The sequence below is a fragment of the Dama dama genome, chromosome 11, assembly GCF_033118175.1.
Source record: "Dama dama isolate Ldn47 chromosome 11, ASM3311817v1, whole genome shotgun sequence".
Lineage (NCBI taxonomy): Eukaryota > Metazoa > Chordata > Mammalia > Artiodactyla > Cervidae > Dama > Dama dama.
Window position 1 is genome coordinate 75,848,738 of NC_083691.1, and position 17,027 is coordinate 75,865,764.

The following is a 17,027-nucleotide window of genomic DNA, read 5'->3' on the forward strand; positions in this document are numbered from 1 at the left end:
AGAATGAAGGGATGGAGCCAAAGCAAAAACAATACCCAGTTGCGGATGGGACTGGTGATAGAAGCAAGGTCCGATGCTGTAAAGAGCAATATTGCATAGGAACCTGGAATGTTAGGTTCATGAATCAAGGCAAATTGGAGGTGGTCACACAGGAGATGGCAAGAGTGAATGTCAACATTCTAGGAATCAGTGAACTAAAATGGACTGGAACGGGTGAATTTAACTCAGATGACCATTATATCTACTACTGTGGGCAGGAATCCGTTAGAAGAAATGGAGTAGCCATCACAGTCAGCAAACGAGTCTGAAATGCAGTACTTGGATGCAATCTCAAAAACGACAGAACGATCTCTGTTCATTTCCAAGGCAAACCATTCAACTTCACGGTAATCCAAGCCTATGCCCCAACCAGTAACGCTGAAGCTGAACTTGAACGGTTCTGTGAAGACCTACAAGACCTTTTAGAACTAACACCCAAAAAAGATGTCCTTTTCATCACAGGAGACTGGAATGCAAAAGTAGGAAGTCAAGAAACACCTGGAGTAACAGGCAAATTTGACCTTGGAGTACGGAATGAAGCAGGGCAAAGGCTAATAGAGTTTTGCCAAGAGAACGCACTGGTCATAGCAAACACCCTCTTCCAACAACACAAGAGAAGACTCTATACATGGACATCACCATATGGTCAACACCAAAATCAGATTGATTATATTCTTTGCAGCCAAAGATGGAGAAGCTCTCTACAGTCAGCAAAAACAAGACTGGAAGCTGACTGTGGTTCAGATCATGAACTCCTTATTGCCAAATTCAGACTTAAACTGAAGAGAGTGGGGATAACCACTACGGCTAAGCCCTCCCATAAACCTCAGGGACCCTGTGAGGGCTTATCCGTTCAGTTCAGTTGCTCTGCTGCTGCTGCTAAGTCACTTCAGTCATGTCCAACTCTTTGTGACCCCATAGATGGCAGGCCACCAGGCTCCCCCGTTCCTGGGATTCTCCAGGCAAGAACACTGGAGTGGGTTGCTATTTCCTTCGCCAATGCATGAAAGTGAAAAGTGAAAGTGAAGTCGCTCAGTTGTGTCTGACCCTTAGGGACCCCATGGACTGAAGCCTGGCAGGCTCCTCCATCCATGGGATTTTCCTGGCAAAAGAGTACTGGAGTGGGGTGCCATTGCCTTCTCCGTCAGTTGCTCACTGGTGTCCAACTCTTTAGACCCCATGGACTGCAACATTCCAGGCCTTCTGTCCATCACCAACTCCCGGAGTTTACTCAAACTCATGTCCATTGAGTTGGTGTTGCCATCCAACCGTCTCATCCTCTGTCATCCCCTTCTCCTCCCGCCTTCAATCTTCCCCAGAATCAGGGTGTTTTCAAATAAGTTAGTTCTTCGCATCAGGTGTCCAAAGTATTGGAGTTTCAGCTTCAGCATCAGTCCTTCCGATGAATATTCAGGACTGACTTCCTTTAGGACGGACTGGTTTGATCTCCTCGCAGTCCAAGGGACTCTCAAGAGTCTCCTCCAACACCACAGTTCAAAAGCATCAATTCTTTGGCACGCAGTTTTGTTTACAGTCCAACTCTCACATCCATACACAACTACTGGAAAAACAATGGCTTTGACTTGACGACCCTTTGTTGGCAAAGACGGACCTTTGAGTACTTATCAGAAGAGGGAAAATTTGGATAAGCCCCTAAGCCTAAAGCACACCCTTATCTCGGGGTTTAAGAAACACCCTTTGGAAAGTTAATTACCGATATTTAACGTTCATGTTAGAAAGACTGAAGCTTGACTGATTTTCATTTTTCCATTGCAAATTACAAATAATGAAATAAACAGAAACATTATTGAAAAAAATTTAAAAGAGGAGAAAAGAAAATAAAAACAAAGCGGATTAGAAGGAAAAATAAGAAAAACAGGGAGGTGGGTCGGCCTTTGCAAACACCTTGGGGCCCACCTCCGACCGGTCCGGGTAAATGGAGCTCCGCCCCCAGTCCTGGAAAGGGTCCCACCCCAGAGCTTCTAAGAGATCCTCGTTCTAGCCCCGCCTCCATTCAGCGTGGCTCCACCCAACTCTGGGAGATGAGCGAGTCCGGGAGGGAGCCAGGCGGGACTTCCGGTGTTTGAAAAACTTCCGGCGGCAACCGGAAGATGTTGTCTAGCACACAGAATCACGGACCTTCTGACACGCCGGGCGGGAAGGTGAGCCGAGCGTCCGCCTTCGCGGGCTTCCTGTGGGCTCGCTGGAGCCAGGTGCCCCGGCTCTAATATTTTTGGGACCGTTTAAAAAGTTCTGAGCCCTCACTGGGGGAATAACATCCGTTTTTAAAGTGAGGAGTTTCATTACATATTACTGTCTGCAGTATCCCACACCCTACCCCCTCGGAAAACCCCTCCTAGCTGCTGCGTGCACCTGGCGCGTTTTCTCAGTTAAATTGGCAGCACCTAGTGCATAAGCGCAGTTGTGGGAAAGCCCGGGTAGACCTAGATTGTTTTCATACCTCAAATGAACGGAGGTGGGAGAGAGCGCCCTTTTCACTATCAGATCATGTCCCGGGCAGAATCCGCTGCATCCTCAGCTCTGTGCCTGGGGGCACACTGATCTGGTTGAGTTGTTTGTGGGGAGCTTAGTATCTTTAGCTTTTTATTCTTGGGCGGGTCAGATTCACAAGGAAGAGTCTTTACTTGCTCCTCCCTAGATGGTAGGAATCTGCCTGGCAGCTTTTTTGGGAGCACAGTGGGAGAAGGGGACCGGGAATCTCTGTATGGTTCCCCTGCCCACAGCTGTACTTAGTATCCCCTGGTTTAGAGACTCTGTTTTACCTTCTCAGGAGAAGAAACCTCCAGACTCTTTCCTGGGGCGTTTGTTAATTTCATGAAGCAGAGTAGAGCTTGTAGAGACATTCCTTTGCCTCAGACAGCATACTCTCTTTACCCTTAGTTCTGAGGTATCAGATAATGTGTCCTGTGCTTTTTTTGGAGGATACTGCAGAGAAAATTGGTTTGGTTCTGAAATGCTCCCACTGCTGACTTGGGGGTTTAATTTTTACACAGTAAAATCTGCTAATCTTTTAGGCTTTTGGAATTTTGAGTCATGCCTAGAAAAAGGTTTATTCTCCCACCTCCACTCAAAGTTATGAAAATAGTCTTCTTTACTCTTTGTAGTACTGTAGTTTTTTTTGTTTTTAAATTTAGTACGTTTACATCATAAGTGTGGAGTGTATTTTTAGTTCATGGTGTGGAAGCAAGAATTAAACACTTGTTTTCCTGCAGAGGATAGCTGGTTGTCTTAGTGCCACTTATTGAATAATTCATTTCTGTCCTGGTTTGAAATGCCACCGTATCATACGCTGACTTCCTCTGTTTCTGTGTTATTGTGGTACAGTGCATTTAACACAGAAATCACAAGTTATCCATTCCTTTGTAATCAGTATCAAGGAACACTTGTTTAAGGAATGATGGCCTTGAGAAACATAAAATTCCAAAAAGGGGGTGAGGGAGAAGATGGAAGAATTTTCTGTCTACTTCTTTTTGTTCTCCTGGTTCCCTCTGGGTGCTTTCCTGTCCAGTATTTCTGCATCCACTGGACTGAGTTGAGGGATAGCTGCCAGGAGGACTTGTTCCCTTTTTTGTGACAACCCCTTTCATATTTCTGGGAGGTGTTCCTTCTCCTAGCAGAAATTAGAACAGAGGCATTATAATGTAGGCTTGGTTTAGGAACTTGTTGAAAGGTTTACAAGCATGTTAGAGTCCAATGTAGTTTTTAGGTTTGACATAACATTCTTTAGGTAGTAGAATTTATCAGCTAAAGCAAATTTGTGGATTGTATGACATCTCTGGCTATTTGACTTTTTTTTTTTTTTAATTTTGGGCTTTTGAATTTGGGGAATACTTTCTAGTGGCATTTGTGATTTGTTATCCTACTTAAGTATTGTGAAATTTTATAATAAGGGACTGGATTATCTTGTTTTAAGAACAACCTGGCTGCTTAGTCAATCAGCATCATGTAATTGATTGTCAGCTTTGTAGATCAGCATCAACTGTACCCTTAAGAAGATAAAGAAGAGGGAAGATATTTCTTGTCTTTGAGATATAGTTTAATAAAGTACTTTATTATTTGCTGTCTGATAGATTATCAATAATACTTCGAGTATATGCTAGTCTATAATTCTGAAAAAAAATTAAGAGTTCTCACCCTATAGGACTTGCATTTTTCCAAAGATGGCCCACACTCACCAGGCTTTTGAAGTTATTAGAAGGCTATTAGCTGCCTTTATAATTGGCAGCCATAGAAGGGAAAACAAGTGTTCAGGCTTGTGAATGATTGTCATATTTTCCCTCCTATGGCATTTTCTAGCAGAAGAGCTATTGGAGTGTTAGTTTTCAATGGCACGTCATTTTGTAGACAAATTAAGTTATCAGTCATTCAAGTGATTTAAATCATGGTGATTTCATGTTTTATTTCTTCTTTCAGATGTCATCATTGCCAAGAAGAGCAAAAGCAAAGGTCCAGACTGTGATATCCAAAGATGAATTCTCTTCCTTCTCTGAGTTGTAAGCATACTTGCTTTATATGGCATGGGAGAATGATTTTAGGGATATGCATTCTGTCATTTACTAACTTCAGAAGTTATTTTTTTTGAAGAAGGCTTTGTCTTTTTCATTCATTCATGCAACAAATATCTATTGAACTCACTGTATTCATTGAACAGAGCTGTGTTCCAGGCTCTGTTTAGGTGTTAGTGATAAACTGTCGAACAAGGAGAAAGTGATCAACTAAGTATATAATATATTTACACTAGAATATACAATCCGTGAGAGTATGGGACTTTTTTATGTTGCTTTAGAGCACAGTTTCTCAACTTCAGCACTATTGAGCAGATAATTCTTTGATATGAGAACTGTCTTTGTAGGACCTTTAGCAGCATCCCTGGTCTCTACCCGTTAGTTGGTTATATTCCCCCACCTAAGTAGTAACAATAAAAAATGTCTTTAGATATTGTTTAAAAATGAATAACCTCACCATGACTGTGGTGTGATATGACCCATTTACTATTTACTACTTAAGGTAATAAATGATTTCCTATGTCTTGAGTATATGGTTGTGTATATTGGTTGGGTAAGAGGAAAATGAAGGGAGACCTGTGATTTACAGTGTATTGGAGGGTATTTCTGGTCGAATTTCTTGTTTCAGTTCATAGTCTGTATTCACCTCACTACATTTTATTTTAAACACCTACCTTATTCTTTTTTTTTCAAGAAGCATATGTCTCTTTTTCAGAAACCTTTAGCACTTGGCTTCCATTTCCTGAAAATTTTTCTGTCGTTTTACTCCTAGATCATCTGCCTCTGAAGATGATAAGGAGGACAGTGCATGGGAACCCCAAAAGAAAGTACCCAGAAGCCGTAAGCCACCTGTTTCCAAGGTATCCAAACCAAAGAGAGTACCACGAGTGAAGAACACGCTGCAGATCAGTGATGGCTCAGAAGACATGGCTGTCAAGGAGGAGCTGGTAGGTACTTTAGCTGGATAGAGGGAACCCTGCAGTGTCTTCTTAATTAGTGATGCTACTTTCTCCTTATGTGGACTAGGAAAAACCAGGTAAATGGCAGAAACTGCAGATCAATGGTGTCTTCTGCCAGGGGTCTTAATAGTATTTACCATCAGATCTCTCACGTTGGAGGAAGAAGAATATTTATCACCTGGCACATATGTTTGTCTTGCCATAAGCAAACACTGTATCTGCACCAATCTGAATTAAAAGACACCAACAACAATAAATTACAGGCTCTGTTGCAGTACCAAAAGAATTATGCATTTCTAAAATCATTCCCTATGGTATCCCTTAAAATAACAGCTTCCCTAGTTCAATTAAAAGAATAACTCTTTTTAATATCCAGTGGATGTCTGACTTCCGAGGGACTCATTTATTGTGTATAGAGGGGACATTACATTGCATCTTACATTACATTACATTACATTACATTGCAGTGCCCTTGAATCAGGCTTTTGAATCGATCTTTTCTCCTATCAGCCAGTACCTCTGTTTCTGCATCTTTACAGACAACTTTTCACTAACACATTTTTAGTGGGTAGGTGAGTAGGTTTTACGTATAGCTAAGAAACCACAATCACAGAAAACCAACCAATCTGATCACATGGACCACAGCCTTGTTTAACTCAATGAAACTATGAGCCATGCTGTGTAGGGCCACCTGAGACAGATGGGTCATGGTGGAGAGTTCTGACAAAACATGATCCACTGGAGAAGGGAATGGCAAAGCACTTCAGTATTCTTGCCTTGAGAACGCCCATGAACAGAATGAAAAGGTGAAAAGACAGGACACTGAAAGGTGAACTCCCCTGGTCGGTAGGTGCCCAATATACTACTGGAGATTAATGGAGAACTAACTCAAGAAAGAATGAAGAGAGAGCCAAAGCAAAAACAACACCTAGTTGTGAATGTGACAGGTGATGGAAGTAAAGTCCAGTGCTATAAAGAGCAACATTGCATGGAAACCTGGAATGTTAGGTCCATGAATCAAGGCAAATTGGAAGTAGTCAAACAGGAGATGGCAAGAGTGATCATTGACATTTTGGGAATCAGGGAACTGAAATGGACTGGAATGGGTGAATTTAACTCAGATGACCATGATATCTACTACGGTGGGCAAGAATCCCTTAGAAGAAATGGAGTAGCCATCATAGTCAACAAAAGACTCTGAAATTCAGTACTTGGATACAGTCTCAAAAATGACAGAATGGTCTCTGTCCGTTTCCAAGACAAACTATTCAGTATCACACTAATCCAAGTCTATACCCTGACCAATAATTCTGAAGAAGTTAAAGTTGAACAGTTCTGTGAAAGCCTACAAGACCTTCGAGAACTAAAACCCAAAAAAGATGTCCTTTTTGTTACAGGGGACTGGAATGCAAAAGTAGGAAGTCGAGAAACACCTGGAGTAACAGGCAAATTTAGCTTTGGAGTACACAGTGAAGCAGGGCAAAGGCTAACAGAGTGTTGCCAAGAGAACGCACTGGTCATAGCAAACACCCTCTTCCAACAACACAAGACTGTACACATGGGCATCACCAGATGGTCAGTACCGAAATCAGATTGATTATGTTCTTAGCAGCCAAAGATGGAGATGCTTCTATACATTCAGCAAAAACAAGACCAGGAGCTGACTGTGGCTCAGATCATAAGCTCCTTATTGCCAAATTCAGACTTAAATTGAAGGGAAAACCACTAGACCATTCAGGTCTGACCTAAATCAAATCCCTTACGAGTATACAATGGAAGTGACAAATAGATTCAAGGGATTAGATCTGATAGACAGAGTTCCTGAAGAACTATGGATGGAGGTTTGTGACATTGTATAGGAGGCAGTGATTAAGATCATCCCCAAGAAAAAGAAATGGAAAAAGGCAAAATGGTTGTCTGACCAGGCCTTACAAACAGCTATGTAAAGAAGAGAAGTGAAAGGCAAAGGAGAAAAGGAAAGATATACCCATTTGAATGCAGAATTTTAAAGAATAGCAAAGAGAGATAAGAAAGCCTTCCTCAGTGATCAATGCTAAGAAATAGAGGAAAACAATAGAATGGGAAAGACGAGATCTCTTCAGGAAAATTAGAGGATACCAAGGGTACTTTTCAGGCATAGATGGGCACAATAAAGGACAGAAATGGTATGGACCTAACAGAAGCAGAAGATATTAATAAGAGATGGCAGTATACACAGAAGAACTATATGAAAAAGATCTTCATGACCCAGATAATCACGATGGTGTGGTCACTCACCTAGAGCCAGACATCCTGGAATGCGAAATCAAGTGGGCCTTAGGAAGCATCACTACAAACAACCCTAGTGGAGGTGATGAAATTCCAGTTGAGCTATTTCAAATCCTGAAAGATGATGCTGTGAAAGTGCTGCACTCAATATGCCAGCAAATTTGGAAAACTCAGCAGTGGCCACAACTGAAAAAGGTCAGTCTTCATTCCAATCCCAAAGAAAGGCAGTGCCAAAGAATGCTTGAACTACCGCACAATTGCACTCATCTCACACGCTAGTAAAGTAATGCTCAAAATTCTCCAAGCCAGGTGTCAACAGTATGTGAACTGTGAACTTCCGATTTTCAGGCTGGATTTAGAAAATGCAGAGGAACCAGAGATCAAATTGTCAACATCCGTTGGATCAACAAAAAAAGCAAGAGAGTTCCAGAAAAACATCTATTTCTTCTTTATTGACTATGCCAAAACCTTTGACTGTGTGGATCACAATAAACTTTGGAAAATTCTGAGAGATGAGAATATCAGACCACCTGACCCACCTCCTGAGAAATCTGTATGCAGGTCAGGAAGCATCAGTTAGAACTGGACATGGAACAACAGACTGGTTCCAAATAGGAAAAGGAGTACGTCAAGGCTGCATATTGTCACCCTGATTATTTAACTTATATGCAGAGTACATCATGAGAAATGCTGGACTGGATGAAGCACACGTTGGAATCAAGATTGCTGGGAGAAATATCTATAACCTCAGATATGCAGATGACACCACCCACATTATGGCAGAAAGCAAAGAAGAACTAAAGAGCCTCTTGATGAAAGTGAAAGAGGAAAGTGAAAAAGTTGGCTTAAAACTCAGCATTTAGAAAACCAAGATCATGGCATCTGGTCCCATCACTTCATGGCAAATAGATGGGGAAGCAGTGGAAACAGTGACAGACTTTATTTTGGGGGGCTCCAAAATCACTGCAGATGGTGACTGCAGCCATGAAATTAAAAGACACTTGCTCCTTGGAAGAAAAGTTGTGACCAACCCAGACAGCTTATTAAAAAGTAGAGACATTACTTTTCCAACAAAGGTCCATCTTGTCAAAGCTATGGTTTTTCCAGTAGTCATGTATGGATGTGAGAGTTGGACTATAAAGAAAGGTGAGCGCCAAAGAATTGATGCTTTTAAACTGTGGTGTTGGAGAAGACTCTTGAGAGTCCCTTGGACTGCAAGGAGATCCAACCAGTCCATCCTAAAGGAAATCAGCCCTAAATATTCATTGGAAGGGCTGATGCTGAAGCTGAAACTTTAGTACTTTGGCCATCTAATGTGAAGATCTGACTCTCTTGAAAACACCCTAATGCCGGGAAAGATTGAAGGCAGGAGGAGAAGAGTAAGACAAAGGATGAGATGGTTGGATGGCATCCCTGACTCAATAGACATGTGTTTGAGTAAACTCCAGGTGGAGGCCTGGCGTGTTGCAGTCCATGGGGTCGCAAAGAGTCGGATCCGACTGAGCAACTGAACTGAATTGAACTGAAGAAAGTATTGATTTGTTAGCAGAGTTTGGAGGTTTTTTATTAAGGGTGGCATAGATGCACTTAACAGAGAAGGTGATGGCACCCCACTCCAGTACTCTTGCCTGGACAATCCCATGGATGGAGGAGCCTGGTAGACTGCAGTCCATGGGGTCGCTACAAGTTGGACACGACTGAGCGACTTCACTTTCACTTTTCACTTTCACGCATTGGAGAAGGAAATGGCAACCCACTCCAGTGTTCTTACCTGGAGAATCCCAGGGATGGGGGAGCCTGGTAGGCTGCTGTCTATTGGGTCGCACAGAGTCGGACATGTCTGAAGCAACTTAGCAGCAGCAGCAGCAGCAGCTGCTGCACTTAAAAGTAGCCTGACTGTCTAATTAGGAAGTATATCTTAGTTGCGTGGTTCTTTGTTTTGGGGTCACTAACCCTTTGAGAATTTGATTATAGTTATGAACTTTCTCTTCAGGAACACGTGCGCATGCCCATCCTCTGAAGTTTTAAAGTTTAAGAGCATACAACTTAAGAACCCTTGTCATGGTGACTTCTTGATCCTTTCCATTATGCTTGATGTATGTATATTTTTTTTAAAGGGAAAGAGAGAATTCACATGGGAACCCTCTCAAGAGATATTGAGCTAGTTTTCTAGCTCAGTCAAAACACATGGAGCATTTTAGAAGATTCATTTCATTGGTTTTTCATCTTGCCTTGGTGTAACCACCACTGAACAAAATAATTGAAAACCCTATTTTCGGTGGAGCTAGAATTGGTAGTCTCTTAATAATTTCAAAATGTGTTGCTAGCAAGCATCGTAGACAAAATCCATCATTATTTAGTCTCTTCCTCTACATATTGCTATAATTTGCCAGTCCACTGGTCATTACTCTTCATTTGAAGAATTTAGCTCCAACTTCATATCTTCCTTTCTGCCATCTTCTGTAATTTCTCTCAGTGGTTTCCCCTCTACTTGATGAGCGTTTTAATACCCTGTGTTCCTGGTTCTTTAACCTCCACACCTCCAGTGACTTTTTCTTCTCTGCCTTCACTCCCCCTCTCATGATCTCAACCTGAATCTTGTCATGACATGAAGCTGTGCTACCTCTGACATTTCTATTGTGTCTATCTCACTTTTGTACTGTCAGCTCACTGTTTTCCTGTCTTACCACCCTACTTGCTCAGATGCTATTACTACAACAAATTTGCCATTTCTTCACAACTTCTTAGCAGTTCTCGGCCTCAGTTCAGTTTAGTCAGTTCAGTCGCTCAGTCGTGTCCGACTCTTTGCGACCCCGTGAATCGCAGCACACCAGGTCTCCCTGTCTATCACCAACTCCCAGAGTCTACACAAACCCATGCCCATCGAATCAGTGATGCCATCCAGCCATCTCATCCTCTGTTGTCCCCTTCTCCCCCTGCTCCCGATCCCTCCCAGCATCAGGGTCTTTTCCAATGAATCAGTTCTTCTCATGAGGTGGCCAAAGTACTGGAGTTTCAGCTTCAGCATCAGTCCTTCCAATGAACACCCAGGACTGATCTCCTTTAGGATGGACTGGTTGGATCTCCTTGCAGTCCAAGGGACTCTCAAGAGTCTTCTCCAACACAATAGTTCAAAAGCATCAATTTTTTGGTGCTCAGCTTTCTTCACAGTCCAACTGTCACATCCATACATGACCACTGGAAAAACCATAGCCTTGACCAGACAGACCTTTGTTAGCAAAGTAATGTCTCTGCTTTTTAATATGCTGTCTAGGTTGGTCATAACTTTCCTTCCAAGGAGCAAGCGTCTTTTAATTTCATGGCTGCAGTCACCATCTGCAGTGATTTTGGAGCCCCCCAAAATAAAGTCTGACACTGTTTCCACTGTCTCCGCATCTATTTCCCATGAGGTGATGGGACCAGATGCCATGATCTTAGTTTTCTGAATGTTGAGCTTGAAGCCAACTTTTTCACTCTCCTCTTTCACTTTCATCAAGAGGCTTTTTAGTTCCTTTTCACTTTCTGCCGTAAGGGTGGTGTCATCTGCATATCTGAGGTTATTGATATTTCTCCCGGCAATCTTGATTCCAGCTTGTGCTTCATCCAGCCCAGCGTTTCTCATGATGTACTCTGCATGTAAATTAAATAATCAGGGTGACAATATGCGGCCTTGACGTACTCCTTTTCCTATTTGGAACCAGTCTGTTGTTCCATGTCCAGTTCTAACTGTTGCTTTTTGACCTGCATACAGGTTTCTCAAGAGGCAGGTCAGGTGGTCTGGTATTCCCATCTCCTTCGGAATTTTCCAGTTTATTGTGATCCACACAGTCGAAGGCTTTAGCGTAGTCAAGAAAGCAGAAATAGGTGTTTTTCTGGAACTCTCTTGCTTTTTCGATGATCCAGCGGATGCTGGCAATTTGATCTCTGGTTCCTCTGTCTTTTCTAAAACCAGCTTAAACATCTGGAAGCTCATGGTTCACGTATTGCTGAAGCCTGGCTTGGAGAATTTTGAGTATTACTTTACTAGCGTGTGAGATGAGTGCAATTGTGCGGTAGTTTGAGCATTCTTTGGGATTGCCTTTCTTAGGGACTGGAATGAAAATTGATCTTTTCCAGTCCTGTGGCCACTGCTGAGTTTTCCAAATTTGCTGGCATATTGAGTGCAGCACTTTCACAGCATCATCTTTCAGGATTTGAAATAGCTCAACTGGAATTCCATCACATCCACTAGCGTTGTTCGTAGTGATGCTTCCTAAGGCCCACTTGACTTCACATTCCAGGATGTCTGGCTCTAGGTGAGTGATCACAGCTAGATCACACCATCGTGATTATCTGGGTCATGAAGATCTTTTTTGTACATTTCTTCTGTGTATTCTTGCCACCTCTTCTTAAAATCTTCAGCTTCTGTTAGGTCCATACCATTTCTGTCCTTTATTGTGCCCATCTTTGCATGAAATGTTCCCTTGGTATCTCTAAATTTCTTGAAGAGATCTCTCGTCTTTCCCATTCTGTTGTTTTCCTCTATTTCTTTGCATTGATCACTGAGGAAGGCTTTCTTATCTCTCCTGACTATTCTTTGGAACTCTGCATTCAAATGGGAATATCTTTCCTTTTCTCCTTTGCTTTTCTCTTCTCTTCATTTCACAGCTCTTTTTAAGGCCTCCTCGGACAACCATTTTGCCTTTTTGCATTTCTTTTCCATGGGGATGGTCTTGATCCCTGTCTCCTGTACAATGTCGTGAACCTCCGTCCATAGTTCATCAGGCTCTCTGTCTGTCAGATCTAGTTCCTTAAATCTATTTCTCACTTCTACTGTATAGTCATAAGGGATTTGACTTAGGTCATACCTGAATGGTCTAGTGGTTTTCCCCACTTTCTTCAATTTAAGTCTGAATTTGGCAATAAGGAGTTCATGATCTGAGCCACAGTCAGCTCCCGGTCTTGTTTTTGCTTACTGTATAGAGCTTCTCCATCTTTGGCTGCAAAGAACATAATTAGTTTGATTTCGGTGTTGACCATCTGGTGATGTCCATGTATAGAGTCTTCTCTTGTGTTGTTGGAAGAGGGTGTTTGCTATGACCAGTGCGTTCTCTTGGCAAAACTCTGTTAGCCTTTGCCCTGCTTCATTCCGTACTCCAAGGCTAAATTTGCCTGTTATTCTAGGTGTTTCTTGACTTCCTACTTTTGCATTCCAGTCCCCTATAATGAAAAGGACATCTTTTTTGGGTGTTAGTTCTAAAAGGTCTTGTAGGTCTTCATAGAACCGTTCAAGTTCAGCTTCTTCAGTGTTACTGGTTGGGGCATAGGCTTGGATTACCGTGAATTTGAATGGTTTGCCTTGGAAACGAACAGAGATCGTTCTGTCGTTTTTGAGATTGCATCCAAGTACTGCATTTCGGACTCTTTTGTTGACTATGATGGCTACTCCATTTCTTCTAAGGAATTCTCAGCCTAGGGAGCTTTAAAAAATGTCAATGCTTAGACCCCTTTCCTAAAGAATTCTGGACGTGAGCTTGGTACCAGTGGTATTACTTTTTTAAAGCTTGTCATGGGATTGTTATGTATAGTCAGAGTTGAGATCCACTACCTAAATCCATTGACTCTAGAGCTCTGTCATAGTGCATCAGCCCATTCTTTTCCTACCTAATCTAGCCTAGATTACATAATCACTTTTTATTGAATAGGAAATAGTAAGACTATTTGCCCTTCTTTTATATGACCCTACATGGCTTACTTAAACCAAGGCAATAGGTGAGCCATAGCTTCTCCTGCCTGCACTGAGCAGAAGAAAGCTTCACCAATGACTTGATTTGTTTTACATTAGATTTATAACCGATTTGTTTTATATTAGATTCATAACCTCAGACCCTTGATTTGTATCAGAAATACCTGGTAGAGTTACTATTTTTTTCCAGCAAGTTTGATTTTTGACTTTTTTTTCTTTTCTTAAAACTTTCTCAGTTCCTGTCCCTTCTCTCACTCAGCTGATTCCGTTGCCTTTTATTTATTTGAGAATATGTGATATTTGTCATTTTCCCATGACCCAGCTGAGACCAATTGAATCATAATGACCAGTTAAATAATGATCTGCTCATATTTGTTTTCACCTTCTATCCTGTTGCCATAGAGGAAGTGTCATTCCTCCTGCCAAGGATGGGTTTGCCTTGTGGGCTTATGATCTCATCCACTCTTGCACAGGGTCTCTATTCCCTCTGTCATCTCCTTTCTTTTCTCTTGTCAGGTTTTCCTCCTCAGTCTCTTCTGAGTATAAAAATGGTCTTTTACATCTAGTTTTAAATGAAGCCTTCCCTGACTCCATATTCCTTTCCAGTTAGCTGTCAAGCTCACACAGTACAACATAAGGCGGTCAAGGCCAAGGCCTACTGACTGATTCAACTGGTAAAGATAATGAATCACTTTTTTGATTTAGACAGCTTATGACTTTCAGAGACAGTATAAAGAAGAATGGTCAGATTCTTCCTGGAGTTTTGGGTTTAGTCATAGGCTACTTAATTACCATTTGAAGTGTTAAGAGTGATTAAAAAACCCATGAAAGTGAAAGAAAATGTACAGTGATTATTCAGTCTGTCAAAGATTCAGGTTAAATATAAGGAGGAAAAATATTTTCATGGTTTGTTAAGATTGAGTATGTCACTGGGGAAGGCTGTAGAATCTTAGAAGCTTTAAAAATGGAGCAATATTGCCATATAGTTTTGATCTGTATTTTGATCTAGACATGCTTGGATTCACCTTTTCTCAAAATTTTTGGTCGTTGGACTTCTTTACACTCTTAGAACTTACTAAGGACCCCAAGGGACTTTTGCTTATGTGATTTATATCTGTAAATATATACCATATTAGAAATTAAAATTGAGAAAATAATTGATTAATTAAAAAATATTATTAAACCTATTTCATGTTAATGCAAATAACATGTTTCAATGAAAAGTAGGTATATATTTTCAAAACAACCAAAAATGAGTGGAAAGAATGATGTTGTTTTACATTTTTGCAATTATCTTTAATGTCTGATGTATAGAAGATAGAAGATAATTTAAATAAAAAAGAAATCCCAGCCTCTACACAGGTATGTATTTGGAAAAGTAAGTGATGTTGTAATAGCCTTTTTAGATAATTGTGGATGTTTGATACTATATACAAACTCAGTAAGTGGTACTTTCTAAAAGGTTTCTTTGTGGAACCTGTAACGACCCTGTATTCTATTACATTGAAATCTGTTGGTCTGTGTTATTTGAATGGATCTTTTACCCATGCATGATCTTGTAACATTATGCGTTGGTCATTAGGCAAACGATGAGGCTTCCCTGGTGGCTCAGTGGTAAAGAATCTGCCTGCCAGTGCAGGAGATGCGGGTTCAGTGCCTGCATTGGGAAGATCCTGTGGAGAAGGAAATAGCAACCCACTCCAGCATTTTTGCCTGGGAAATCTCATGGACAGAGGAGCCTGGCAGGCTACAGTCCATGGGGTCACAAAGAGTTGGATATGACTTAGCGACTAAACAATAACATTTGGAAAAATACTGGTTCACAGACTTACTATGAGACAACCACTGCACGTCAGTATGCATTGGCCTGCAGCAGAAGTCCTGATGTGAACACTTGTGCTTTACGTACATTTCAGTGCAGAGCACAAATACAAAAAAGGTGTGTGTTCAGGGATTGAAGTTTTAAAAATTAGTAACTTATACTGATTCATTCTTAAGTGCCACTGACAGTTTTATTGCAAGTGTGTGACAGTGAGGGGAACAGTGATTATTAGTACAGCTTGGTGCACGGTCTTGGTTTTTGCTACCATTGCTCTTGTACCATTAGTGAAATGTCAGGTGCCTTCACATTATTATTATTATTTTTTTTTTGTGGTGTGCTGATTTTATTTTATTTTTTTGCATTTTCTCTTTTTTTTTCTTTTTTTAAAATTTTTATAGTTGGAGGCTAATTACTTTACAATATTGTAGTGGTTTTCGCCATACATTGACATGAATCAGCCATGGGTTTACATGTATTCCCCATCCTGATCCCCCCTCCCACCTCCCTCTCTACCCAATCCCTCTGAGTCTTCCCAGTGCACCAGCCCTGAGCACTTGTCTAATGCATCCAACCTGGGCTGGTGATCTGTTTCACCCTAGATAATATACATGTTTTGATGCTGTTCTCTCTAAACATCCCACCCTCGCCTTCTCCCACAGAGTCTAACAGTCTGTTCTGTCTATCTGTGTCTCTTTTTCTGTTTTGCATATAGGGTTATCGTTACCATCTTTTTAAATTCCATATATATGCGTTAGTATACTGTATGGGTTTTTATCTTTCTGACTTACTTCACTCTGTATAATGGGCTCCGGTTTCATCCATCTCATTAGAACTGATTCAAATGTATTCTTTTTAATGGCTGAGTAATATTCCATGGTGTATATGTACCACAGCTTTCTTATCCATTCGTCTGCTGGTCGGCATCTAGGTTGCTTCCATGTCCTGGCTATTATAAACAGTGCTGTGATGAACATCGGGGTGCGCATGTCTCTTTCAAATCTGGTTTCCTTGGTGTGTATGCCCAGGAGTGGGATTGCTGGGTCATATGGCAGTTCTATTTCCAGTTTTTTAAGGAATCTCCACACTGTTCTCCATAGTGGCTGTACTAGTTTGCATTCCCACCAGCAGTTTAAGAGGGTTCCCTTTTCTCCACACCCTCTCCAGCATTTATTGCTTGTAGACTTTTGGATAGCAGCCATCCTGACTGTGCCTTGACATTATTATGAAAATAGTTGTAAACCTGCAGATCTCTTGAAAGGGTCTCGTGTCTGTGAGCAACACTGATAAACATTAGATAAAATTTACTTGAAGATTCCAGTACTTGAAGATAATGTTAAGTATCTGATTTATGATTGTTGGTTTTTCTCTTATTTTGAACTCCCCAGCTTTAAGTCATTTTCCTTTTTCTTTATTTCTTCAGCTACTTCCTTTTCTCTCTCCTGGGAATTGGTCTGGGTGTAGTAGTCATGAAATGATGGTGGTATCAGCAGATATTTGATTACTTATCATTAGCTAGGCAATATGCTCAACAGTCCACTTGTATGATTTTACTTAATCTTCACAACCTGTTGAATCAGGTGCTGTAATTATCTTGGTTATATAGACGAGAAAGCCAAGGAAAGAGATGTTAAGTGACTTGCTCATGGACCACAGATAGTAAGTCATAGAACTGGGTTTCTAAGTCAGGA

The 17,027-nt window shown here is 41.2% G+C and overlaps 1 protein-coding gene across 3 annotated transcripts in view; it reads left to right on the top strand.

The window, feature by feature from the left end:
• The first annotated feature begins 2,139 nt into the window (after positions 1-2,139).
• SRBD1 (S1 RNA binding domain 1) overlaps positions 2,140-17,027 on the top strand; it is a 227,035-nt gene continuing 212,147 nt past the window's right edge. For 2 of the 3 annotated variants that reach the window (XM_061155487.1, XM_061155488.1), the window contains exons 1-3: positions 2,140-2,201; positions 4,474-4,553; positions 5,338-5,512. In XM_061155487.1, the coding sequence (XP_061011470.1) occupies positions 2,151-2,201; positions 4,474-4,553; positions 5,338-5,512 (306 nt within the window). In that variant the 5' untranslated portion in view covers positions 2,140-2,150. Of the gene's footprint in view, positions 2,202-2,308; positions 2,330-4,473; positions 4,554-5,337; positions 5,513-17,027 lie in introns of those variants that run through there. The other variant, XM_061155489.1, reaches the window with a different exon arrangement.